Source organism: Alosa sapidissima, chromosome 12 (genome assembly GCF_018492685.1).
Source record: "Alosa sapidissima isolate fAloSap1 chromosome 12, fAloSap1.pri, whole genome shotgun sequence".
Classification (NCBI taxonomy): Eukaryota; Metazoa; Chordata; class Actinopteri; order Clupeiformes; family Clupeidae; genus Alosa; species Alosa sapidissima.
In genome coordinates, this window is record NC_055968.1 from 22,401,418 (window position 1) to 22,428,716 (window position 27,299).

The window sequence follows — 27,299 nt, forward strand, 5'->3', positions numbered from 1 at the left end:
ATACAAGTGAATCGTGCCCAGTGTGCACACGCCCCTAATCTGCTAAAGAACTGCACAAAAGCTTATTACAGAACATGGAGTGTCTTTTACACCCTAAACCTGAGATTTCAGAACTTTTGAAGGAACAATAAACACACAAACATGAAGGAATAATATTCCATAAATATGACTGCTGAACCCAGGAGAACATTACAGAAGAAGTCAAAGACAGCTTAAGTCGTGTTGATCTGGCATTTACAGAAGACAGCTAAAGTTGTGGGCCTGATCTGAAAATCGCTTGGAAGAATTATGCAGTGCTGTAGATTAAGATAGATTATAGTAACAATATTTCTTTTCATGTGACTGAGAATTGAGAATGAAGAACATATGTTTGAGATGAGTATAGAACCCTGATGCAACTTTGCCTGCAGCTCCTGGCCTAGATTTGCTGAAGCTGTCAGCGTTCTTGTTGTCATGGTGAATGTAACACAGAGAACAGAAAAGGTTTGGGGTGTGTCGGTTTGATGTAGAGAACTGTTGATAGTAGAAAAAGGGGAACAATTCATCCAGGGTTATTTTAGTACTAGGTGTTGTCCTGCTGATCTATTTCTCTTAGTTACTCACTGAAAGCGCTGCTGTTAAGAGCAATGTTCCTGTATGCTGGTATAAAAGGTGTGCGACTTTATGGATGTTTGGGTAAGCAGGTAAATTCAGTTCTAGCAAATAAATAAATAACAATGAGGCAACAGTTGAGTCTGCCTATGTTTTGTTTTGTTGTCGTTCTGGTTTATTAGTTCCATTCATCCAAGAGAAGATATACTGCATCTACCGTGTCACTGACAGTACTTGCTTTTCTGCTTTTCAACTAAACACTTTACTCCTATTCTGTTCACCCACTACATTTCATCATCATGTGTTAGTTTGTGTTTGACACAGTACTTTTTTACTCCCCTCATTTTACCCCCAGAGCATCCTCTTTTCTTCCGGGAGGAGTTGCAGAGCCAGAGGGTAGACGAGGGTGAGACAGTGGTCCTTTGCTGTGAGCTCTCTAAGCCTGGCGTGCCTGCGGAATGGAGGAAGGGTCGGGTGCTGCTGAGACCTGGTGAGAAGTACGAGATGAGGCAGGATGGCTGTGAGCTCCAGCTGCGTATCCAGGATGTCAGCCCGCAGGATAAGGGAGACTACACATGCTCCGCTGGAGATCAGCAGACCACAGGCTCACTGAGAGTAAAAGGTAGAAGTATTCCGATGTCCTAAAGGGATCTGGTTTAGCTTACGTTACACAGCCCTATGCAGACTAATACAATATGACAGGTCAAGGCATTGGTGAACACCCACGCTTATGGCCAATTCTGACTTCAACGTGGCCAGGGAAAAGACAAAAATTGTTTCAGACATTTACAGCTTGGCGCCTCACTAAACAAAGTGATTACAAAAAAACACACTGGAAAGAAAAACATGGCACGCCGCCTAGACCAGCTGTATGCATTTTTGTCTCTGTTTCTCCATGTACTGTAAGACAATCTTATGTCTGAATGTAAATAAGAATTTACAGTGAGTCTTATTCTGTCAGCGCCTTGGTCAGTTTTATCCTGTGCATCTAAACTAATGTTTAATTCAGAATGCACAATTCCCTCCTAAATCCCTACACTTAGGGGGACTTTTTGTGTACAGTATGTTTGTGTATGTCTGATTAGTTATGCACCATGAACATGCTGACCCGATGTTTGTGTTTGGTTTTCTCCAGAGAAGCCCTTATTCTTCCAGGAAGAGCTGCAGAGCCAGGAAGTAGATGAGGGGGAGACGGTCCTCCTGTGCTGTGAGCTCTCTAAGCCTGGCGTGCGGGTGGAATGGAGGAAGGGTCGTGTGCTGCTGAGACCTGGTGAGAAGTACGAGATGAAGCAGGATGGCTGTGAGCTCCAGCTGCGTATCCATGACGTCAGCGCTCAGGATAAGGGAGACTACACATGCTCCGCTGGAGATCAGCAGACCACAGCCCAAGTCAGAGTTAAAGGTATGCTAATGGTTCCTTCATGCATGTGTGCTGAAGGTCCCTGCTGGCTCGGACAGACCATGAATCCATTTGGGTATACACTGCTCTCACCCGTCCTCAACCTCGTGAAATTAAGTTAATAGGTTTATAGTAATAGTAACAGGAATTTGTCCACCCCAGATAGCATTTAACTCGGGCATGTATCCAGCAAATCTACTGTAGTCACTACTGCTGTGAGGGCCACCAAGATGCTTCCTATCAGTTCCTTATGTGGATAGTTTCACCATTAGCACAAGTACTTAAAATGATCCACATATGCCAGTGTGAGTCAAAATATAGGCTCATGTTTTGAAAGACTTTAATTATGAAAATTAGATGATAGGACCAGGACAAACAAAAATAAAATGATTGTGAAACAAACTACCCTTTTGTGCATATTACACTACTATTAAATGCTAAATCAGCATTCTCTCTCTCTCTGTATACAGTATTGATTTGTTTAGCTGTAACAAAATGTTGCCACATTTTGCTTCTCCGTAATATTTCCAGGGTTGCTCTTTTTATTATTCTACCCTTTCAGTGCATGCCATGTTATGCCATCACTGTTTCTCTTGGGACCTGTCTTTTGGTTACTGGAGAATTGGAAACTCCATTGAAAATGTAAAAGAGTCCACTCCATACAGAACATATTTTAGAATAAGAGAAAAGAGCAAAAACACATTTGGTGTAATTGTGGGATATTATATTGTCACCACTCACCAACTCCTTGAGGAGTTTTCTTTAAGGGGCCTGAAGAACTTCAAGAGTTGGACAACTCCAAGTGAAGGTCACTAAGACGACCTGTGTTTTCTTCGCCTGCTTGTGAAGTGAGTTGGCTCACTTAATTGTTCCCAAATTTCGATATTTTCTCTCCCCAGAACACCCCCTGTTTTTTGAAAAAGAACTGCAGAGCCAGGAGGTTGAGGAGGGCGACACAGTTCTCTTATGCTGTGAGCTCTCTAAGCCTGGCGTGCCAGTGGAATGGAGGAAGGGTCGGGTGCTGCTGAGACCTGGTGGCAAGTACGAGATGAAGCAGGATGGCTGTGAGCTGCAGCTACGTATCCAGGATGTCAGCCCACAGGATAAGGGAGACTACAAGTGTGCGGCTGGAGACCAATACACCACAGCTTCAATCAGGGTGAAAGGTACTGTATAGCTCTTAACAGACCTCAGAGTGTAGGTGTGGGTTTGCTCCTCTTTCAGATAGTTCCCAGTAGACCCAATGGACATTTATTCTCCACGGGAGGCGGTTTGTTTATTCATTTAGTGTTACCTACCTGGTCACTGAAGTCTTGAGTTCACTTAGTGAGATTCCAAGACATATATCAGACCATAATGCATGAACCAGTTAATGTCTACTGTTACAGTATATAGTGGCTTCTGTGTGGATCACTTAAAGTAAATAAATATGTCTGCAATTCTTCTGTATGTATTAAATTCAATATGTTCTGTTCATTTTCCCTTTCCCCAATTTTGCTTCATGACAATTCCTTGTATTTAAATGTCTGTCATTTTTCCATAACCATGGCAATCAGAGAGGACATCAACTCGCACACTTCTCCATTAACATAGCTGACCACTAATTTCCATGTATTAGCTGCCTGCAAGTTCTGCCAATCTAAAGACATGAAAGAACATACTAATTTGCTTGAAATTGTTCGCATATTAATAGGCAACTCCATACTGTCCACACAGTAAAACTAGAAGAGAGGTTATCCAATTTTCTATCCCTCCCTATGCATGCAGCCAATCGCATCCACTCATTAGTCAACTCAGAACGACATAGAGCCAAGTCTGAGGTCTGACTTGATTAATGTTGGACTGTTAAATCAGACAGACACAGCAAGACTCTGGTCATAAGCCTTCCCATCAATAAAGTTACCACGTGCCAAGTATTATGTGAATACCTCTGTTTAAATAGAATGATCCGATTTTCAGCAAATTGACTGACCTGATCTGCTCTGCTCTGATCTGATTTGATTCCCCCAGAGCACCCCCTGTTCTTCCAGGGAGAGCTGCAGAGCCAGGAAGTAGATGAGGGGGAGACGGTCCTCCTGTGCTGTGAGCTCTCTAAGCCTGGCGTGCCAGTGGAATGGAGGAAGGGTCGGGTGCTGCTGAGACCTGGTGGCAAGTACGAGATGAGGCAGGATGGCTGTGAGCTGCAGCTACGTATCCAGGATGTCAGCCCGCAGGATAAGGGAGACTACACATGCTCCGCTGGAGATCAGCAGACCAAAGCCACTATAACAGTTAAAGGTAAAACTCATTTCTGGTCAAAATAATTTGGGACCTTAGTAATTCACCAAAAGTTTCCTGAATCTCAGGAAAATAGGCTTAGTGGTAACTGTGAGTAGTGGCACAATAGTACAGTATAACAAAGGATATCCTCTAATCAGAATACTTCATGCAGTTGCTTACCTCCTGTGTTTTCTTTTTTTTAGAGTACCCCCTCTTCTTCCAAAAAGAACTGGAGAGCCTAGAGTCAAAGGAGGGTGAAACGATCTTCTTGAACTGTGAACTCTCTAAGCCTGGAATTCCAGTGCAGTGGAGGAAGGGTCGGGTTTTACTAAGGCCTGGTGGCAAGTATGAGATGAAGCACATTGATTGTGAACTGCAGCTGTGTATCCATGATGTCAGCCCCCAGGATAAGGGAGACTACACATGCTCTACTGGGGATCAGCAGACAACTGCCTTTGTAAAAGTAAAAGGTACAATAATCTAAAATGTCATACAATGCCATAAATATTGGGACCAAATATGTAATTTGTTAACGCTGTGGTTTGGCGTTATTTTTTTTTCTTTTTGTGTGTATATTTTTTTATAGGCTCAAGTGATATATTTAGGTTATATCCTAAGTAATCCCTGATATCTACACAACAGTACATTTATTCAGAGAGGAGATTACAAGCTTATGGAATGTAAATGCCTCATGTTGATGCAGCGTTTTCTGTTTTTGCAGAGGTGCCACTGGTCTTCCACAAAGAGCTCCAAAATCAAGAGGCAGAGGAGGGTGACACTCTCATTCTGTATTGTGAACTCTCTAAACCTGGAGTCACTGCACAGTGGAAGAAGGAAAACGCTCCTCTGAGGTCTGGTTTAAAGTATGAAATCAAGCAAAATGGCTGTCAGCTAGAGCTACGAATCATTAATATTAACCCCCAGGATAAAGGGTGCTACACATGTTCTGCTGGTACTGTTCAAACCACAGCCTCTGTGGCAGTGAAAGAGGTCAGGCCTGTTCCTAAGGATGAGCCAAAACCTAAACCAGATACAGTTAAGCCTGGTGTACCCCCTGCTAAACCTGTGGCTAAGGCAGGGAAAGTAGAACTGGAAAAGGAGACAGTGGTAAAGCAGCCTGAAACGGATGTCAGTGATAATAAAAAAGTGGATAAAGATCTCAGGAAGAAAACATTAACAAGGCAAAAAGTGGAAGATGACGGCGTGTCCAAGATTGAAGAGAGTAACTATGCCAAAGAGGAACCGACAGAACTAGCCCCTAAAGTGGTCTCAAGGTCTGTTGGACAACAGAGGCAAGGTTCTGTCAGCATTCAAGATGAAGGCCTACGGGAGGCTGTCCTACCAAAAGAGGCGGTGAAAGAGCCCATCAAAGAGCCCATCAAAGAGACCACCAAAGAGACCGTCAAAGAGACCGCCAAAGAGACCATCAAAGGTGCAGAACAGCTGCCTGTTCCTCCAAAAAGGAGAAGAAGTCTCAGACCTACAGAGGTTAAACATGAAGAGACAGCAAAAAGCAAAGAAACCATTAAGAGTCCTGTTGAAGTGACTAAAGACACTGCTGCAATTCAGAAAAACAAAGTAGTGGTTAGCGCATCTACAGACAACAAAGATGAAATAACGGTATCTCCTCAGGAAAGCAAGGCACACATCAAGAGTCCTACCGAAGTGACCAAGGAACCCAGGAAAAGCGAGGAACCCACCAAAGAAATTACTGTCACAAAAGAAAGTGCTGTTTCCATCCAGACCAATCAAGAATCAGTCAAAACTGCTAAAAAGGGTATAGAGGAAATCACTGTCCCAGTTCGGAGAAGTAAGATGGCTGGACAGATATCAAAAGAAGGCCCAGGAGAAACTACTGCTCTTATCCAGAAAAATGGGGAACCTAGCAAAGCTGCAGAAAACACTCCAGAGGAATACAGTGCTGCTGTACAGAAGAAAGATGAATCTAATAAGACTTTAAGAAGACCTTCAGAAGGACAAATACCTGCTGTTCAGAAGAACAATGAACCAGTTAAAACTACAACAGAATTACCAGAGGTGCCAACTGTTCCTGTTCGAAAGAACAAAGTATCAATTAAAGCAGCAGCAGCACCTCCTGAACAACCTGCTGCTCTTGTAGAGACGGACAAAAATGCCATAACTGGCAAACAGCCTGTGGATGGAGAACCTACTATTGAGAAAAACAAAGAACCCAACAAAATTGCAGCAAAAGATACAGTGGAATCCACTGTTCCTGTTCATAAGAATGGAGAACCTGTCAAACTTGCAACAGCTACAAAGGATGAATCCACCATTACTGTACAGAAAAACAAAGAACCCACTAAAATTGCAACCAGACATCCAGAGGAATCCATTGTTTCTTTGCAGAAAAATGGAGAACCCATCAAGCCTGGAACAACGCCTAAAGAAAATTCTATTATTCCTGTGCAGGAGAACAAAGAACCAACCAAAACTGGAGCAAGACATCCAGAGGAATCCATTGTTTCTATACAGAAGGATGAAGAACCCATCAAGCCAAGTACAACACCTAAAGAAGAATCCATTATTCCTGTGCAACAGAACAATGAACCTATCAAAACCGCACAACAAACTCCAGAAGAGTCTAAACCTGTTCAGATAAACAAGCAACCCATTGTAATTTCAGCAGGGCACAAAGAGGAAGCTATAATTTCAGAGCAACAATTGACTGAGCTTGAAGAACAGAAAGCGTCAAGCATAGATATAAATGTAGAGGAGGAACCAGAGATGCTGGAAGCAGCCATCAAGATCCAAGCAGTGTTCAAGGGCTACAAGACTCGCAAGGACATGCGGCCTGTCTTCAAAGAAGTGTTCAAGAACCAAAGTGTGGAGTTAAATGGCACCATTCGTCTTCAGTGTATTGCAGAGGGTAAGCCCAATACAGTGCGTTGGTTGAAAGATGGTGAGGAGATCAGACCAAGCACACGCTTCCATATCAAGAAGCAAGATGATGGTTCCTGCTCACTGATAATTGACAATGTGACCCAGAAGGACACAGGAATATACACATGTGAAGCAGTAAACAAGTTTGGAACTATAAGCTACAATGGAAATGTAACAGTTGAGACCTCTCCAAGGCCTATTCCACAAGTTCATGTAAAACCAGCTACTGCCTTAGTTCCTGAAATCGGAACCGAATCGGAACTGGAACCTGTATCAGAACCTTTAAGACTGGAAGGAGGCTCCTTGAGGCAGGTGTATGATCTCCCAAAGGTTGACCAACATGTTGGAGCCAAAGAAAAACGCAGAAGTCTTATTTCAGCGAGCTCTGGTGAGTTCACTTACAGCAATATTCATTTTCTAGTTTGTTATTTGTAACTCTCTTGATAGGCCTAATTGACATAAAGTGCTGTATGAATGTATGAATGTACTGTAGGTATGTATGTATGTACGTATGTCCATGTTAGTTCAAATTGTCTCTGTACTCATTGGTTCTATTTTCCCTAGTGTCCTGTCCCTCTGATTACGACACAGCACCAGATGGGGCAGAATCCCTGTCTGACTTTGGCTCCAGAGACTTCCCAATCAAGTGAGAAAGCAATAAACAGATCTGTTGTACCTGACATTAATATGAACTACTTAACACTGACACTTACGGTATATTAACAGAGAAAAAGAGTTGAAGAAGGCACCATCAGGCAGTGAGCTGCCAGAAACTACTGAAGAGCTTCCAAGCATCGATCTTCAACCCCAAAAGCCTTCCTCACAGCTTCAAATCCAGGGTTAGTAAACACCCTTTGGTTTCCTAAAGGATAACTAATAATTTCTGAGCATGTTCAATTGTTTTGTTTGGCAAGAAAAAAAAAAACAACAATAATGGAAACATGACTTTTAACTAAAATATGATCGCAGTATTGTAGATGTTTTTGGCTTGTGGGTTGATTTGAAATGAAACTGTTCTGTATCTCATTCACTTTTTTAAAATAGTGCAATCACCTTTCCTCCCGTGGTATTAGCTCAGTTAGTAAACCAATGATGTAAAGCAAGCTATCACTAGTTCTCTATGTAGGATAAGACAACGCTAAAAATGGAATATGATTTTTTTTTTCTTATGACATAGATGTCAGAAAAGTCTTGTCTTACACCATACCACGAGAATGATAATTCATTTACACTTCCCTACATGTCTGTAATTCCTTCATGTTGGTGTATTCTCAGCAGGTGGTATTGCTGTGAGCAGGAGCCCATCTCCAAAATACTCACCTTCCCATAAGCCATCTGCCAATGAGTCCCTCTCAGAATCTGACGGAGAGGAAGACAGAGGAGAGGTACAGTTGGACAACTCAAGTCAGGGGCGCTGCTAAACATTTTGGGTCCTATGAAATTATATAATATTTGGCCTTCCAAATAATAATAATATTGACCCTTTAGCTGTATGGGCCCCCCTGTCAATGCAGGAATCCTCTAGGAATCATTCTAACACCCCATCCCCTACAGCCACCTATTATGCCATCCCTGACTCACATAATTGATTAGTATTAAACATTTTTGAAGTGGTTATACTGTCTATTTTTCACTAGGTTTCACTAGGTTAAACTGTAGTACTGATTAATCATTTATTTCTGCTAATGTTGTGCAGATATTTGATATCTATGTGGCCAAATGTGATTGCAACCCCACTGGTGGTCACAAGGAGACCTTTGTGCTGAAAGAGGGGCAATATGTGGAGGTTCTGGACTCTGTGCATCCCACACGTTGGTTGGTGCGCACAAAACCGACCAAAATCACTCCAGCGCGCCAAGGCTGGGTGTCACCAGCATACCTGGAAAAGAGGGGAAGGGTATGATGGAAACTCACTCACACTCACATTTCTGAATTTGTTATATTATATATTTTCCATGCTTTAATGATTGAATTGGTATATTTATGTTGATTAAAGTTGATTGAACACAGCACAGTATGAACATTGTAAGAATTTTCAAATAAGTCCACGCTTTGACATTTGCTAAATAATTAGGGACGCTTTCAGAAACAGTCATGTTATGGTTTATGATCATGTTTGGTACAAAATGAAAATGACTGGTACTTCTGTTTTTTCTACAGGAGCCATTTTCAATGTTATTAGAGCCACAGCTGTATGAGAGAGCGGGAAGGGAACCCAGCCAGGATGAATTCAAGAACACTGTGAGGTGAGTGAAAATAATATTATGCATAACTAAATATACATATCACTGTATGATTTGTTGTGGGAACTCAGATTGAATTGTCTTGGTAAGGGAGTTTTCCTAGTATTTTTTTCTTATCTGGCGTATCTAACACATTCATCATCTCTCACACCTAAATTTACATCCCATCAGAACATTTTCTTGAATAATTTAAGAAGCATTTACGTTACACCCAAAAGTAAAGCTTCTCTTCCCTTGTTTTGGTATGCATGATCAGTGCCAAGGTCTGTGTTTGTTATCTGAGTTATAGCTTTGGGTGGACAAGCTAAGAACATATTTAAATTGCTGATCAATAGCATTCTCATGCCAGTAGTTAGGAGACCATGGTAGCCTAACATACTTAGATCAGGGAATCCTTGACCTGGTCTGTAATTTTGCAGACAAACACCAAGTTATTTTACAACATGACAGAAAGTATACAGTATAACTGGTGTGAAATGGAAAACATTGTACTGGGCTGCTCCCTAGTGACAAAAAAGCACATTCACAACATATCAACTAGATGTACAAATCATGTGAGTGAGACCTGTGTGATGTCTCTGTGGTCCCTGTAGTGAGCTGATCCAGGGCCTGCTCAGTGGAGAGGAAGAGTTTGTGAGGGAGCTGAGTTTCTTCGTGTCCCACCATCTGCGCTTTATAGAGACCAGCTCCAAGGTGCCTCTCCCCATTTTCAGCCAGAAGGAGTACATGTTCCGCAACATCAAAGAGATCACAAACTTCCATGAGAGGTAATGCTTGTTATTTATTGTGATTTTCAGTTTTTCACTTTGTTGTTGTTCCTGGTGTCAATGAGAATTGAGGTTAAGAATGGAATGATGGATGGAAAGTGTTCCATCAAGTGCCAAAACGCCCCCCAGTGTCTTCATGGATGAAAGGTTTCAGGCCGCATATCCTGAAACGTAGCCTAACCAATCAAAGAATTACACTGGTGCTTACTTTAGGATCTTTGTACTGTGCACAACCTATCTCCTACGTGGTGCCACAGGGTATTTGTTATTGTGTAACTTCAGAAAATCTTTTGCCACAGAGATTTGTCAAATCCCCTTTCTGGCTTGCTTCTCCCTACGTTTTTGTGAGCTCAGGCTAAAACATGTCTGCACTTAAGTCTCTCCTCCTCTCATGTGTTTGGGTCTTTGTCCTGTTGTGATTAATAGGGTATGTCTGATGTCCCCCACAGGTCAGTTCTTCCTAAGCTGATGGAGTGTTCCACAGACGATGATGTGGCTATGTGCTTTGTGAGCCAAGCGTCTGACTTTGAGAAGTACCTTCAATACATTGTGGGCCAGTCCCAAGCTGAGGCCTGCCTCAATGAAAAGAACACTCAGCACTTCTTCCAGGTAATGTGACAGAACACCATCTATAATGTACATTTATTCATTTAGCTGGTGATTAATGCAACATTTTTAAAGCAAGCTTTTAAAGCAAATTGCAGTACAGCTGTACACTACAGCTGTAGTACAGAAATACAGTGTCATCAGTTATATGTACTCTATGAGATGAAACCATTATTATATCGATAGCTTGTTGCCCTACAACCTGAACACTTAGAGTACATTATCTATCATCAAATGAGCATTTTGTGCAACAGTCATATTATTTGAGGAAGAAGCCATCATACCGCTACTGATGTTTTCTGTTTCTTTTTTTTGTGAAATTCCAGAAATACCAGGAGACTGAGTTGGCACGCCGACATACCGAAGTACTAAGTGTCAGCACTTATTTACAGAGGCCACTGGAAAGGATAGAGATGTACAAGTCCCTGCTGAAGGTATGCTTTCATGAGAGAGAACTCTTTGAGCATTTTGAGCATCATCAAAGACTAGATTTTAGATGAAACATCATGATCTCATGCACCTCATATTTGAAACAGCTGATACGTAGATTTCCATTATTTGAGTCAAATTTAGTTGAGCAGTATCGGATTGGTTTAATTGGTCGGAAGTATCGGATTGGTTTAATTTTCGCATAGAGCATGAAACTGGGCACAAGGGGTAATACTGCCTGCACTTTTTTAAATTCACTTGGGGTATTAGTATCCCTGGCCTGTGCCAAGTTTCATGCTTTCTGCATTTTCCCTAAACTGCTGCACTAATTATATAGTTGAATCATAAGCACACATTTATACTCATCAGATATTTCGCTGGATTTTAATTATTTATAGGAGCTCATAAGGAACAAGGCCAAGTTTAAGCGAAGCTGCTGTCTGCTGGAGGATGCATTTTCTGTGGTGTCCAGTCTGCCCTGGCGTGCTGAGAACATGGAACAGGTGGCCATGATAGAGAATTACCCCGCCCCACTGAGTGGACTTGGAGAACCCATTCGTCAGGTAGTGATGGGTGGATGGATGGATTCATTACCATACAACACAGTTCTGTCTACAGCTTTTGTCGATGAAAAATTAAGACGTATAATTATGGAATATGGACGTATAATTAGGAAGTCATTCTAAATACAGCTCTGTGTTTCAGCTCTTTTTATGTATTTTTTATGTTTTAAATATTTTTGGAAACACCTCAAACAAATCAACATACACAGAATACTAGAGCAGTTGCCAACAGTCATGCTTCAGTTATACATGCCATTATTGTATTCTTAGAAGCATTTACATTTTTCATGACATAACTGTTGACAGTGCCTTTCAAATAGAAAATTAGCATTTTGCTATATGCCACTGTTCACCTCACACTTTGAGAAGAATCCTTTTTTCTTACTATTTTGACGAAAGCCACACACTGTGTGACTGCAGTGTAGGCTAATCAAGTTTTGCATTATTGTGGATGTATTTGGATTTTGCACAGCAAAGAAAATGCACATAATCACCTTTCATCAAGTCACTGAGCTGTTTAAAATTGTTTTATTCTGTGTTCTCTGTCATCATAACAGGGCCCGTTTACAGTGTGGGAGGAGTCACCTGGAACCAAGCTATCATTCCGCGGCCAACAACGTCACGTCTTCCTCTTCAAAGACTGCGTCATTTTCTGCAAGCTCAAGAAAGACCCTGACACACACGGTGACACCTACATATTCAAAAACAAGATGAAGGTATAAGGGAGTGAGGGGCCACTGGGTATACAGAGCTGTCTGCAATGTGAAATTTGAATTTTGAAATGCCTAGCTTACAAATATGAATTTTACAGTCTGAAGTCTACATTCCTCAGGCTAAAAGAAGCTCTGAGCAGGCTGATTTAGGAGTCATTTCTTTGTCAAGAGCTGCTATTAAACATAACAGGCATTAATGTGACGATTCCTAACTGCTAAGAGTATTTCTTTCTAGTTGTATCTCAGTATGAGTTTTGGGGTATGACCTTAGGCATGTTTATTTCTCTATTGTGTGTGTGTGTGTGTGTGTGTGTGTGTGTGTGTGTGTGTGTGTGTGTGTGTGTGTGTGTGTGTCTGCTCAGCTGGGTGATATTGAGGTGAAGGAGTCTGTGGAAGGAGATGAGCGGGCCTGGGGTTTATGGCACGAGCACCGTGGCACCGTACGCAAGATCACCCTGCAGTCACGCTCCGTCCTCCTCAAACTGTCCTGGCTCAAGGACCTGAGAGAGCTGCACCAGTGCAGCTGCCTCCCCTCGCGCTGTGAGTTACTTCTCATTGTTCTCAGCTCGGGCTTTTGGTACCAAATATTCCATGCGCAACAATGCCCCGTCTTCAAAATAATACATTATCTTGTTATAGCAGTTATATCAGAACTATAAAACTTAATCTGTTTTAGAATAAACCAGTTATATTCATTTGGGTAATGGCATTCTGAAAGCTTGTATAATCAGTTGTGACTATATGTTTGATCAGGTGCACCTCACTTTGACCTACTACTGGGCGACTGCACCACCAAACTTGGGCAGACAGTCAAATTGTCCTGCAAGGTCACAGGATCTCCTAGACCGGAAGTCACCTGGTACAAAGGTAATTATGAGCCATAAACATTCTCTCAAATTGAAACATATCTACTGTATTCTTGGCATTTAAAGTGTATTGAGTTAGAAAATAAATAGAAATTTAGCAGTGATAATCTACAGTATGGCCTTTCAATCTGAATGGAATATATATGTTTTTCTTTTTTTTTCATACAAACGGTAGTGCAGCTCATTGACCTTTTGGTTTAATTTGTTTTGTGTTTTGTGGTGGACATGTCTGTAGATGGCCAGGCTGTTGAGGTGGATGAGCAGCACATGGTCTCTGAGAGCAACACTGGCTCCTGCTGTCTGGTGTTGACTGGAGTCAGCATGGAGGACTCGGGCCAGTACATGTGCTACGCCACCAGCTGCATGGGGAATGCCAGCACCCTGGCAAAGATTGTGGTGGATGGTGAGTTTTAACACAAAACATAACAACAAAAACAACTTGCATTTATATAGCCCTCTATCAAGTCACCCAAAGCGCTGAAGGGGGAACCTCACTAACCACCAGCAATACAAAACACGATCTCTTGTATGCCTATACTTGTTCACAAATGTACAAACGTTTAAATACAAAATTTTTTTGATATCTGTGGGGAATCTGTGGAGAAATCTTCTGCTTTAATCTATCTTCTGTGGGCAGTTACTGCCCATGCATGCACATTATGCAACAAAATATTTCTGAAATGAATACAGCACGTCTTTGTGTGTTTTGTATTGCAGTGCCTCCTAGCTTCAAGATTAAACTTCAGAATGTTCAGCTAGACATTGGGAAGGATGTCCAGTTCCAGTGTTCTACACTATGCACTCCTTTACCCAGAATAAGGTATTTCATTGCATTGAGAAAATTAAGTGAGTTTTTAAATATCCCTTGGGATATTAAGTTCAAGGATTTTTTTTAGGGCTGTCAATCGATTATGCTGAGGAAATAAATTCAAAAGTGCTTCGGGAAGAAGTTTTTTTTATCACATACATTGCAGAGGACTTTATTTTAATCAACACTTTATTTTTATCAACACCATCAAGTCGTTTCAATCAATGATCTAGGCAGCACATTTTCTTCTCTCTCCTTCATTTTACAGTCTAATGGTTACTGACTACAACGGTCAAAGGTCATACAGAAACGATTAACCTGCGTTACTTTTTTTAATCAGTTATTTTTTCTCAAATTAATTAATCGAAATTAATCAGTTATTTTGACAGCCCTAATTTTTTTGTTCTTCAAGTAAATCACAATTGTCATACTTTTCTAGACTTTGTCCAGTGTTTTTGTGTGTATGGCCTTTTATTCTTGCAGAAAAATAATAACCACTCTCTGATTCACTACTAATGATGTACCTCTGATCAGAATTTCAGATTTCAGAATTAATTTCAGAATTTTTGAGATAGTTAAGATTCTATGAATGTTTGGTTGTATTAGGTGGTTCAAAAACAGTAAGCTCTTGGAGAACCAGAAGAAGTACCAGATTGACTGTGAGCCCCAGACTGGAGTGCTCACACTGACCATAAAGAGGGCTGGGAAGGTAGACCTGGGGCTTTACGAGTGTGAGGTACGGATGGAAACATCTGTTTTTCATTGTACTTTACTACTTTAGTCAATGTGACTTTTGCTAGATTACAAGATATTTTGTGTGTATTACTTATGCTGCGTGGTTGTTCTCCTTCCTTTTGCCTGCCAAAGCTGTGGAATAAGATCGGAAGTGCCAAGTGCAAAGCTGAACTTTGCCGTCCACCTGCAACTCCCACAGAACCTGTCCCAGAGAAAGCTCCACCAGTCTCTGCCAAAGGTAGGAGAGGAGCATAGAGTCAAGGTAAAAGTTCATGCTGACCATGCATTCCAACCAGTGGTCCCTGAGGTGCAACTGGCACAGCTGGTAGATTCCCAGGAAACACACATAGGCTTCTAGTGAGAATGTGTATTTGTGCTTAAGTGACTTTAAATAATAGAGTCTACTAAATGAGACTATCATAAGTGTGAGCAAAGGTAGAGGACATGAAGCTAGTTAATACACAAATAACTGCATGACCTTAAGAAAGGTCAGAGATGTAAGCAAGTTCACATTCATTGCAACACCAGAAAGAGTAGAAATATCAGCACTGAAGCCAGCATGGAACGAGGAACATTCAGAAGCTTTTCCAAACTCTCCAAGCGGACTCGACTGAACACATGCCAATGTCACCCTTCAGCCTATTTTTTTTTATCCCGGGCAAGTTCACATTTTTTGCAACACTAGGAAGAGTAGAAGCAGCCTGCACTGAAAGCCAGCGTGAAAGCAAGGAGCATTCAGAGGACTCGACTGAGCACATGCCACGTCATCCTTCAAACCCATATTTTACCCCCATGTCCTTTCCACCTTCTCCACCTTCTCCACCATCGCGTGAGATACGTAAGAGATCCTGGCGGTTGTCTGTCATGACTCAGTTTCCCTCCCATCCCACCTAACCCCTGTTTTGTGAAAACCATAAACGCCGAAAACAACAGTGTCTGCCTTCCACTGAACACTGAACACATTTATTTCATTACATATTAATGAAAGAAACCTCCATTTATTTTTAAGTTGTTTTTGCCTTGCCGTGCTACTTTTCCTTTTGTTTCCTACTCAAACGTCCAATTTCTGGATCAGGAATTGGACTCTATCGAGTAATTTTCCTTCGATGTGGCTGATCATGGTTGGATTTCCAAAAGCTTTTCATATTTTCCAAAAACAGTCCATCACTCATTTTTAGTAAATCATTTACTGGAAGGTCTTAGATCTTTTTCATCATCATAACTGTTTCTCTTTGAATCTCATAATAGTCTCATTTCATTCTAGTATTTCACAAGGACATGAATGTCATTCAGTCCAAACAATCAAATCACTTCTGTGTAGTTCAGAATGTATGTAGTTGTGTCCATTGTACTGTGTTCATATTCATGCATGTAAATAGATAGTGCCCATGTCTCAGATAACGCTCCAGATAGGAGTTGACTCCTCAAAAGAATCCTCATGCTCCATTACATGTATGCCATGACTATCATCATTCATTGGTTCCTCTCAAGAGCCAGGCGATACACTTATGCCTGATAAGTGGTTAATCAGTAGCTTTTGGACACGTGTCAATCATGTGAACCCCCCCCCCCCCCACATGCACCCACCCTCTCTCTAATATCATGCCTCTTCATCCCACTTCCTTCCTCTTTTAGTCCCAGAACAGGAGACTAAAGGGCCAAACCAAGCCATCCTCATGTAAGTGTGTCATCCTGTCACGCTGTAGGCCTACACACGCACACACTCACACACACACACACACACGCACACACACACACACACACACACACACACACACACACACACACACACACCTGGTGCATGCTGTATGTGTCGTCCTGTCTCTCCTGTCCCAAACTGGTGCATGTCCACCACATGTCCATATGTCCACATACCTTCTCTGTCTCACCCTATCCAAATGAGCTGGCCATGTGCTTGGTCTCGAGTGGACCCCTACTGGGCCTCCCCTAAAAAAGGTCTTGCGCCTGGCACCTCTCACAGTGATTAAAGCAAAAGGCAGATTAATGTGTGTGACTGACGTTACTCGTGACACATGCATTGCCTTGAGCCTTTATCACCAAAGGTAAGTCTGACCTTTCCTATTTTGACTCTGCTAAAGGATTATACCAGCAGGTTATGGTGTTTATGGCAGGTCTGTCAAGCTAAAATTAATGTTTGAAATAAGTGTGTTTAGGGTATTGGGGAAGGTGGTGATTTTTCATTTCAGTGACAGTTACAGTGTTTTAATCCATTGATCGTTCATGACATTTGCGTAATTGGAAAAAATTGGTCAGGAGTCCACTTAAAAGTGTGAAGTGGTCCTTTCTTTAGCTGTCACCAATATGAGGTGGTCAGTAATCATGTCTGATCCTGTAGAACTAGAGGCAGAATCCGAGACCTGGTCCGGCTCCCTGGTGAAGAACTGGTTCCAGATGGACTTGACCCCCTCTGGCATCTGCAAAATGCTCTTCCAGCCCGGCTACGCTGAACCGTGAGTGTGTGGACAGAGAAGTTGCGACCTGAAGTTAAATGATTTTGAATGTGAATTTGACTTCATCCTGAAACTTCAGGTGTCTAGTGGCTAGATCTTGAGAGGAGTTATGAAACAGCACCTGTTTGCTTCTCCGTTGTCTTTGTAGAGCTACTGCAAGCACAGGGGGAGCTGGGCCCAAGCAGAAGAAGGACATGGCTCCGAAGAAGGCTGAAACAGTGTCAAAAAAGGCTGAAACTGTGTCTAAAAAGCCTGCAGCGGTTGCTGAGACGGTTGCTGTCGCTGAAGAAGAGGAGGAAATAGAGACAGGTATGTGCTCTACGTGTGCGTGTCTGTCTGAACAGGCTGTGGTTTAGTGGTTTAGTATTTTGGTAGGTTAATGGAGATAATGTTGTTTTTTCTCAGATCCACCCTCCATCCAGGTTCCCATAGAGGATCAGTGTGTGAAACTCGGACAGCCTGCAAGTTTCACTACTATCATTACAGGACAGCCTCAACCAGAGATTTACTGGCTTAAGGTGCAGAACTGTTACAGTAGAACTCATTCCTATACACAACATATTTCAGCATAAATAATAATTGCAGCATAAATCAATAATCTAAAGACCATACATAATAATACCACTTCAGCAATATGACCATACCTATGTGCACAATTTTGCTGCACAAGTTAACATTATCTATAGGTCTATTAATAAAACCACTTTTATAATAGGGTAACATCAGGAAAGACGAAGAACATTTATAACTAAGTTCGCCTTGATTCTGCATAAAACCTATTCCCTCTATGATATACATCTGTCTGTCAGAAGTCGTATCTGTGTGTTGATCATGCTCTGTGTTTCTGAAGGATGGAATGGAGGTGCTGCCCAGTGAGAATGTGGAGATGGTGTTCTTTGGGGCGCGGAGCTCTCTGAATGTGTTTAGTGTGACGCGGGAGGACTGTGGCACGTACACCTGTGAGGCGGAGAACAGTACGGGCCTGGTGGACTGCCATGCCCAGCTCACGCTGGAGTCGGAGGGTACGGCACAGGGCTTGTCTAGTCACTGGACAGCAACTTAATTTACTTTAAAGTTTTGTATTTGTCCAACAATAAATGTAAACATGTAAAACTAGACTCGACCACATGCATGCAAATGAGGTGTCGCGAAAAGGGGAAAAGACATTCTAAAGTTACTCCAAAGGACCATGCAGACCTATTGTATCTGAAATGAAGTTAAACGATAATAAAAAAAAATACCACTACATTGTAATACTGTCCAACTCTCTTCAGTCCCAGAGGTAGCAACATTGGAGGGGACAGAGGTGGAATTGGGCAGAAGAAAGCTGCTCTCAGTCTATGAAGTCCATGATGAGATAGGAAGGCAAGTGTTCTTATTATTACACAGTGTTTGTAAAAAAGTTAAAGTACATTTTGGATAGTATTCCTTAAATACTCTATATAATGATCACAGACAAATGGGGGTTACATTAGTGCTGTACTTAAAATATTATGTCTCTGGTTCAGGGGCACGTTTGGAGTGGTAAAGAAAGTGTCTCACCGGGCGACAGGAGAGCCCTTTGCTGCCAAGTTCTTGCCTCTGAAGAGCAGCACAAGGACCAGGGCCTTTCAGGAGAGGGACTTACTCTCTCGCATTGCCCACCCCAGAGTGGCCTGCCTCCTGGACTTCTTTGTTACCCGACGCACTCTGGTTCTGGTTACAGAAATGTACATATGAATACAAGCTGCTATTATTGTCAATGTGCAGTTAAGGAGTATGTCAGGACAGTGAATGTGACTGTGTGTTTAAGGTAATTTATTTTTGCTTACAGGTGTTCTTCTCAGGGACTTCTTGACCATTTATTGATGAAAGGGTCTGTAAAGGAAACAGAGGTAAGGTCTTTCGCTTTGTTTTTATTATTTGTTTTATAATGTACAGTATATATTTGCCTGGTGAGCACATGTTCATGATAATCATATTTATTTGTGTGCACTAGGTTCAGATGTTTATTCAGCAAGTTCTGGAGGGCATTGCTCATATTCACAGTCTAAGCATCCTGCATTTGGATATTAAAGTGAGTTTTATTGTGTTGTATTACTGTGTTATGTTTCAAAACAGGGAAAGAAACATGATGTAAACATATACGTGGACGTGTATTCCTTAAAAAATGAACTGAGAACACCACTACCGTATTTTCCGGACTATAAGTCACACTTTTTTTCATAGTTTGGCTGGTCCTGCGACTCAGGTGCAACATATATATATTTATATATATGTTTTTTTCCTCTTCATGAGACATTTTTTGACTGGTGCGACTTATACTCCGGTGCGACTTATAGTCCGGAAAATACGGTATATGAAAAACAGTTTGACACAGTACTTTTTACACCCCTTCATGTCATATTCACCCTCTTGTCATTCCCACTCCAGACTGACAACATCCTGATGGTATCTCCAGCCAGAGAGGAGGTGAAGATCATTGACTTTGGATTCTGCCAGGAGATAGACTCATCCAGGCACCAGTACAGCAAGTTTGGAACTCCTGAGTTTGTGGCACCAGAAGTTGTCCACCAGGAACCTGTGACAACAGGAACCGACATTTGGTAAAAGTATCTGTTTTACTGAGTAACAACTAGATGATCACATAAACCCAAGCAAACTATTCTTCATGCCACAAATAATGACATTGAATTCCTCTGCCCTAGGGCTCTGGGTGTTGTGGCTTACTTATGGTAAGTACAAATCAATGAAAGTGTGTAAATACACCCACGTGCTCTTTTCTAATGATTCAACTGAGGTCAGGAGCATGGTGTTTTCTATTTGAGCAGTCTCTGGTAGTGGCGTGATGTGTGCGGTGTCTTGTCATGTCTATGCAGTCTGACGTGCCATTGCCCGTTTTTCGGAGAGAACGATCGGGCGACCCTCATGAGAGTTGCAGAGGGAACTCTGTTTTGGGACACCCCTGAGGTGACGTGCAGGAGTCCGGAGGCCCAGGATTTCCTTCGCAAAGTGCTCCACCCAGTTCCAGAGTGAGTCCCAAGACTCCATGTGTGTGTGTGTGTGTGTGTGTGTGTGTGTGTGTGTGTGTGTGTGTGTGTTGGGGGGGGTTGTGTTATGTTTGTGTTATGATTATATCTTATTCATTTGTCAGTGAAAGCTATGCTGATTTTCCATTGCTACAATATCTACAATGGACAAATAAGATGTATGTTTTTCTTAGAATGCGACCATCAGCCTTTGAATGCTTGTCTCACGAGTGGTTTCAGGTAAGTACCTTTAACTGTCTTGACCATAGTGAACTCTTTTGACAAGCCCATCACTGCTACTCTGAACATATATGTTACTGGGCTACAGGGTCAGAGTGCTGATGAGGAGCCTGGAGACATAAACACAAAGAACCTGAGATCTTTCATCTCCAGGAGGAAGTGGCAGGTAAGGCCAAACAACCCCTAACTCCTGATCTCCAATACCTTAACTTCATCTGTCTCCTTAAAGGGGAACTTGGCAACTATTTCAACTTAATAAACCCGTTTAGAAATCATTTGGATGGTTAAATGACCTGTTCCGGTGAAAATGGTGACTTTCCCCGCTGCGCCTAGCGTCCCCAGGCGGAAAACCAACCTTGCAACATTGAGACTACCGTCCCGGAAAGAGAAGTGAGAAACAAGAAACTCGTTTTAAATCGTGTTTCTTACCTTGTAACATCCACATAGTTCTGCCAAACTTATGCTAACAGTTCGCTAGCTTGTAAACAAATCCATGTGCTTTATCATTACCTTTTCACACAGTTTGAAATAGCATAATGTGCAATTTCTCCAGCAGAGGGGGAAATCCTGCCAAGTTTCCCTTTAAGTTAAGTTAAGTTATACTTTATTAGTCCTGTAGGAAATTTGTTCTTTCGATTTTACCCATCCATGGGTAGTGTACGAACATACATACACACACTTGGAGCAGTGAGTTCATTAGAAGCACACACCCACACTAAGAGCACACATACTGTACACACATGGAGCAGTGGGCAGTCCTTAATCCGGTGCTCAGGGAGCATACAGGGAGATATGTCTGTCTTACCACCACATGCTACCAGGAATTTTGTTGTTGTTTTGAACTGCATGTTGTTGCTTTGCTTGTGTAATTTATATTTCTGAGATAAAACTATAAATTAAATCTAAAATAATTGTCAAATAGAAGTTGACTATAATGCCAAGATCATATTTTATCAATGTGTATGTGTATGTGTATGTGTATGTGTATGTGTATGTGTATGTGTATGTGTATGTGTATGTGTAATATACAGTACAGCAGTAGTCCTTCTTCAAACTCATTTCCCTGTTGTTGTTTGTGTAGTGGTGTCTAATGCAGTCTGCTGGTGTCCACTGTGTTGCTGCAGCGCTCGCTCACATGCCTGGGTTCCGTCCTTACCCTGAGGCCCATGGTGGACCTGCTGGACGCTCCTCCGGAGGAGGTGTCGGTCACGGCGCCGCGCGAGCCTCAGGAGCCCAGCAGCACCTCCCAGAGCAGCGGCTCCTCCTCCGAGTACGACGAGGCCGACGCCTGGGAGTGTTTCCAGCACTTCAGCCCCGAGGACGAGGACTGGGACGAGGACGAAGACGAGGAGGACGAGGAGGAGCTGGAGGAGGAGGAGCTGGAGGAGGAAGGGGAGTACGACCCCCACGCACAGGTTCCAGAGAGGGGCCGGACGCTGGCGGAGCTGGGCCGAGCCAGGCTGGACGAGGAGGAGGAGTTGATTTTGGAGAGGCGGAGCGGCCAGCGGGGGGCACTGGTGTTCCCCACGGGTAAACCCGGGGATCAGCCACAGCAGCGCAGCAGCAGCCCGTCGCTGTACCTGTCGGAGGGGGACGAGAGCTCAGTGGGCAGCGAGAGCCGCGCAGCGATCATCCCGCGCGGCCGCCTCATCCGCAGCACCTTCTACAACAGCTCGCAGCAGCTCTCGCCCATGTCGGCACGGCACATGCTGCTGCGCGACAAGCAGCACGCCGCGCGCAAGCAGGAGCGCGGCCGCAAGCCGCTCCGCTCCAGCCTGTCGGGGCGCCTCAACGAGCCGCTCATCGAGTACGTGGAGGACGCGCCCGAGGCGGGCGTAGGAGGCGCCGGGGAAGGGGGCGTGCGCGGTCAGAGGAGGGGCTCGGTGCATTCGGCCATGCTCAAGTCCTGCTCGTTCGACAGCGGCGTCAGCCTCACGCACCCGCTCCCGTACCAACGCAGGAGCCGCTCCCTGGACGAGTCCACCAGGAGGTCGCGGGCGTCCGCCGAGCTTCGGGAGCCGGGCGAGGAAGAGGAGGAGGAAGAGGAGGACACGGCGTTCAGCCATAAGGATGACTTTACTGACGAAGAGGCGCAGCAGAGTGTATCACCACAGCCAGCAGAGGTCAGCGACGCGAGGAGGAGACAGAGTGTGGTGGCTAAAGTGAAGCCCAGAACGCAAAGGGCGGGTGAGGAGGAGGTTGCGGAGGAGGATAGCACTGTGGACAGCCAGCCCCAGGCTCCTGAGAGGACACGAGAGGCGTCCAGGCCTCTGGCCGGTGGGGAGAACTTGAGCAGCTCCCAGGCTTCTCTCGCGGAGTCTTACGAACCAGGCTCTGGAGTCTCCAGCAGAACAGGCTCCTTGGACGACTTCTCCCCTGGTCGCCTGGCCGCTCCCAGGAGACGGCTGTCCTCCTCTGGGATGACCTCGCCTTCGTCTTTCCTGCATGGCTCCGATGAGGAGGAGGAAGAGCAGGAGGAAGCTCGCAAGCCCCCTACACCCCCGAGCCGGAGATACGGATCAAGGCTCAGCCTGCAAGTCGAGAGGGGCGACCTCTCCCTGAAGCGCAGTCCCTCACGACTCTCTGACCAGGTGCCTACGACCATCCCGGGCAGCGGCGAGGTCCTCCAGAGGCATGCCTCTGCCCCGGCCCTGGAGGTCAAGCCACCCAGCGGCAAGTCCCCCAAGATCGGCCTCATGAAGCTGTTCCGTCGGCAGTCCTGGACGGGCCACTCGTCCTCCCAGCCGGAGGGAGTGGACAGGAAGCAGAAGGAAGCGGAGCAGGCCGTGCCCAAAAGCCCCATGCTCACGCTGAAGAAGAAGATGAGGGCCTCGGCCTCCAGTCTCACCAAGCTGTTCACCAGACAGTCCAGCAAAGAGGAGAAGAAAGGCGGTGAGCTATTAACTGCTTAAAACCCTTAAAGGTGTAGGTTTTTGAACGTTCTAAGTTCCGAAACAATTAAAGGTTCTAAAATTCTATGTTGAATTCAATGAACCCAGATATTCTTTAGAACGTTCATTTCCCAACATTCCCATCACACCGGTGTGACGGTACTCCTTTAAGGGTTAATGCCAACCATAACAATAACCATAACTATAACAATAACAATGTATCTAACAAAAAATCTCCAGTATGGATAAATGGTCTTTTATTGCATTTATTAGTGGAAATGTCAGAGTGAAGTGACCTTAAGTGCTGTGGTCTTTTAGGGCCCATTTACAAAGGTCCTTCCCCAGTGGCTCCAGAGAAGAAGCAGAAGGCCCACACTCGCTCTGCACCTGCACTGACCGCCTCCGCCCCAAGCAGCCCTCAGAAGAAAGCCGCCAAGCTCTTAAAGTCCATTAAAGTGCCCACCTTCAAGAAAAGCAAAGGTGATGAAAAATATACTCTATGAAATAAGTTGAATCCTTCACTTAACAGGTGGGAAATATGAACACTGAATTATATGAGGCCAGATAGGGTATGAAGGCAGCCTCATGGTCTGTTTCCACACCATGCCTTTGTGTTCCCCAGAGGTGGCAGTCCGCCCAGCAAGGCCAGATGTGCACCAGCTGGCAGGAGGTGGCGTGTTGCTGGTGTGGAGACCTGTCAAGTCCAGCGAGACCTTCACCTACTGCCTACAGTACAGCACTGCAGGTAAGCACACGCTCACTTATTGCCTACAGTACAGCACTACAGGTAAGCACATCTCCACCTACTGCCTAGAGTACATTACTGCAGGTAAGCAGACCTTCATCTACTGCCTACAGTACAACACTGCAGGTAGACTGAGATCCAAGGTCTTCAGCAAAGTCGTGCTGGTACTACTTATTGTTCAGCACAACTGGTACACACCTAAGATGAGATCTGCTAGTATTTTAGTACAGAAAAGCAGAAAAGCCAGTAGTATCAGTCATACATGGATCACACAGTTAACACAATTAGTGTACTGAGAAATGGTGATTGTAAGATGGTTGTAAAAATGCACAGATAGTGCATGTTCAGAGCTTGTGGTGAAAGATGCACAGACACTGATTCTGTTTGTGACCAGATGAGGTAGTAGTAAAACAATACACTGATACTCTTTCGGCCTGTGTCATGCCATCACAGGTGGCGTTGTGGAGTGGAAGCTGTTGGCAGAGGACGTGACTGACAGCTGCTACACCGTCACCACCTTGCCCAAGGGTCCGGGCTATGTGTTCAGAGTCGGCTGCGTCACTAAAACAGGAGCCGGACCCTTTAGTGATCCCACAATCCTGGCCTTCATGGTGGTCCAACATGAAGGCAAGACCTGGACTTCAAACAAAAAAAAGAGCTACCTAAGCCGTAAAATATATTAACAATGACATTGAAAAGAAAAGATGAGGATTAGTTTACCATTTTAAAAGTGTATGCAGTGTGTACTAGCAAACATTACTGCAGCTAACTGAAAATTACTTTGAACACATGTACATATTTGTGGCGGTGGTAGTGTAGTGGTTAAGGAGCTGGATTAGCGTGCAGTAGCCTGAAAGTTGTCGGTTCAATTCCCGGCTTCCACCGTTGTGCCCTTGAGCAAGGCACTTAACCCCAAGTTGCTCCGGGGACAATGTGATCCCTTGTAATATAGCTGACATATGTAAGTCACTTTGGTCAAGAAGTGTCTGCTAAATGTAATGTGGATGCTACTGTTGCAGTAATCATAGCAGTAGTTGACAAACATGAGGAAATTAAAGAAGAGAATTCAAGGCAGTAGTTGAGTTCAAAGGTGAAGTGCCTCTGTAAGATCTTCAGCCAATAGAACATTACATTATCCTGCTCTGAATGCTCATACAGTAATATTTAAACACCAGGTTTTATAAATGTTTTTTAAAAGGTAAGAGTATCAATGCAACTGCCTAAGCTGCCTGACTTGTCACATGCTAGATGGAAGCTAATGTGCTAGGTTTGGAAGTTGTAGAAATCTGTGGGAGGAGATACTGTTCAGAAGTTTAAGGAAAGCCTAAAATAACAAGCCCAAATACTAAGAAGAAAGGGGTGAGTTGGCTTTTCAAGCCAGCTTAACACAATGAAGTAATAAGAGTGAAAAGAATTGGCAGTAGGCTGACGCAAGGAAAATCCTCCTTAAGTGAAAGTCATCTAACTGTGGCGTAAAACTAATCTTTTAAAGTGGCATTAAGCTTGAATACAATGAATCCCGCATGACGGGTGCTTAATTCTCCCTAATTCTCCTTCTTCTCCAGACTCCCACATTCCTCTCATTCAAAAGGAATCGCTCAGATCAAAGGTCATTGTATCAGGGGCCCAGGGGGCCCACAAGATTTACTCTTTCCTCTCTGAGATCAACAGGTACCAAACTAAGTCTGTTTGTGATTCATTGGAATATTAGGACATCACATTTCCACACATTATTGACACCCCTAGTGGCATATTTCAGTGTAATGCCATTCGGTTCAATTCATCATATTTATTGAGATAGTAGCATAGTAATTCAGTATTATCATGTTGCATCAGGTTTTTTTTGTTTCAGCCTTACAGTATATCAAAATCATAACATTGAAACCGTGACAATTGATTCCCAGGTCCATATTAATTTGTGGTTCAGTCTCCTTTGTCAGGTCCAGTTAGGTTTTTGTGAAAATGGGTTGTGTCAGTGAGTTACAGTAGCCCAGTGTTCATGTGGGGTAGCTTCACTGTGGTGGCTTGGTGTGATAATTAGTGTGGAGTATTAAAGTGTGCTGGTGTCTCCTCCAATAGGGGTCGCTTCAGTGTGGTCGCCCAGTGCCGTGAGGAGCAGAGCCAGCAGCACCTGGCGGCCAAGATCACGCCCTACCGGGCCGAGCAGCGGCAGCTGGTCCTACGGGAGTACCAGCTTCTCAAGAGGCTCAACCACCCACACCTTGTGCAGCTGCATTCGGCCATCATCAGCCCCGACTACCTGGTGCTCCTGGAGGAGCTGTGTGCCGGACGGGAGCTCCTCTACAACCTGGCTGAGAGGCAAGTGACGCCGCAAAGCTGCGATGCAACAGGATAGCAGGCGGCTCCGGAGCATATCTGGCATAGATCCGATTTGGCTCAAATGTGTCTCAGATCTGGCCCAGGTCTGGCCTAGATTTGACCCAGGTCTGGCATGGATCCAAAAAAAAAAAGGATCTTTTTTTAGAGTCAGCTGCTATCTTGGGCGCTGTGCGTCACTAACACTCCTCCAAATGTCAAAGCATGTTGTGCAGATGTCACACTGTCTGGCCTGCCTGCATTAGAGGGACCAGGCCAGCAGTCTCCATTGACATTTACTGAGACTGAAGGGTCAATGACCTATAAATATGAGTCTTTCTATTCCTTAAGGTCCATTGTAATTACGTCTGCTGTGCTTCAGGGATGCCTATGCAGAGATGGATGTAAGTGAGTTACTGGTGCAGATCCTGAGTGCTGTGGACTACCTGCACAGCCGCCGCATGATGCACCTAGACCTCAAGTCGGACAATATGCTGGTGACGGACGGCAATGTGGTGAAGATTGTGGACTTGGGCTCGGCGCAGCTCTACACGCCGGGCCAGGCTGTCAACGTGGAACACCTCAAAGAGCTGACGGAGAGCAAGGGTGAGGAAAGTCATGTGACACACACACACCACACACGTCCGATCTGGCCAGAGAGATCCTCTCTCAGAGGTTTCATCAGTCTTTTATCCAAAGGTCTGTTATAAAACACATTTTGTACTCTGACAAAGAATATGATATACAG

General features: G+C 43.9%; 1 protein-coding gene across 3 annotated transcripts in view; it reads left to right on the plus strand.

Moving 5' to 3' along the window:
• obscna (obscurin, cytoskeletal calmodulin and titin-interacting RhoGEF a) overlaps positions 1–27,299 on the plus strand; it is a 47,682-nt gene that overhangs the window by 17,218 nt on the left and 3,165 nt on the right. For 2 of the 3 annotated variants that reach the window (XM_042057638.1, XM_042057640.1), the window contains exons 31-72: positions 947–1,213; positions 1,727–1,993; positions 2,890–3,156; positions 4,001–4,267; positions 4,453–4,719; positions 4,971–7,538; positions 7,715–7,796; positions 7,877–7,989; positions 8,426–8,535; positions 8,847–9,047; positions 9,311–9,396; positions 9,987–10,160; positions 10,610–10,769; positions 11,093–11,200; positions 11,594–11,758; positions 12,316–12,474; positions 12,834–13,011; positions 13,225–13,338; positions 13,573–13,740; positions 14,055–14,157; positions 14,752–14,881; positions 15,013–15,118; positions 17,237–17,351; positions 17,500–17,660; positions 17,757–17,869; positions 18,202–18,373; positions 18,626–18,716; positions 18,860–19,060; positions 19,165–19,225; positions 19,330–19,407; positions 19,764–19,936; positions 20,039–20,065; positions 20,210–20,362; positions 20,554–20,599; positions 20,688–20,765; positions 21,724–23,491; positions 23,809–23,970; positions 24,113–24,235; positions 24,689–24,862; positions 25,801–25,906; positions 26,315–26,554; positions 26,934–27,157. In XM_042057638.1, coding sequence (XP_041913572.1) covers positions 947–1,213; positions 1,727–1,993; positions 2,890–3,156; positions 4,001–4,267; positions 4,453–4,719; positions 4,971–7,538; positions 7,715–7,796; positions 7,877–7,989; positions 8,426–8,535; positions 8,847–9,047; positions 9,311–9,396; positions 9,987–10,160; positions 10,610–10,769; positions 11,093–11,200; positions 11,594–11,758; positions 12,316–12,474; positions 12,834–13,011; positions 13,225–13,338; positions 13,573–13,740; positions 14,055–14,157; positions 14,752–14,881; positions 15,013–15,118; positions 17,237–17,351; positions 17,500–17,660; positions 17,757–17,869; positions 18,202–18,373; positions 18,626–18,716; positions 18,860–19,060; positions 19,165–19,225; positions 19,330–19,407; positions 19,764–19,936; positions 20,039–20,065; positions 20,210–20,362; positions 20,554–20,599; positions 20,688–20,765; positions 21,724–23,491; positions 23,809–23,970; positions 24,113–24,235; positions 24,689–24,862; positions 25,801–25,906; positions 26,315–26,554; positions 26,934–27,157 — 10,326 coding nt within the window. The remainder of the gene's footprint in view (positions 1–946; positions 1,214–1,726; positions 1,994–2,889; positions 3,157–4,000; positions 4,268–4,452; positions 4,720–4,970; positions 7,539–7,714; positions 7,797–7,876; positions 7,990–8,425; positions 8,536–8,846; positions 9,048–9,310; positions 9,397–9,986; positions 10,161–10,609; positions 10,770–11,092; positions 11,201–11,593; positions 11,759–12,315; positions 12,475–12,833; positions 13,012–13,224; positions 13,339–13,572; positions 13,741–14,054; positions 14,158–14,751; positions 14,882–15,012; positions 15,119–17,236; positions 17,352–17,499; positions 17,661–17,756; positions 17,870–18,201; positions 18,374–18,625; positions 18,717–18,859; positions 19,061–19,164; positions 19,226–19,329; positions 19,408–19,763; positions 19,937–20,038; positions 20,066–20,209; positions 20,363–20,553; positions 20,600–20,687; positions 20,766–21,723; positions 23,492–23,808; positions 23,971–24,112; positions 24,236–24,688; positions 24,863–25,800; positions 25,907–26,314; positions 26,555–26,933; positions 27,158–27,299) is intronic. The other variant, XM_042057639.1, reaches the window with a different exon arrangement.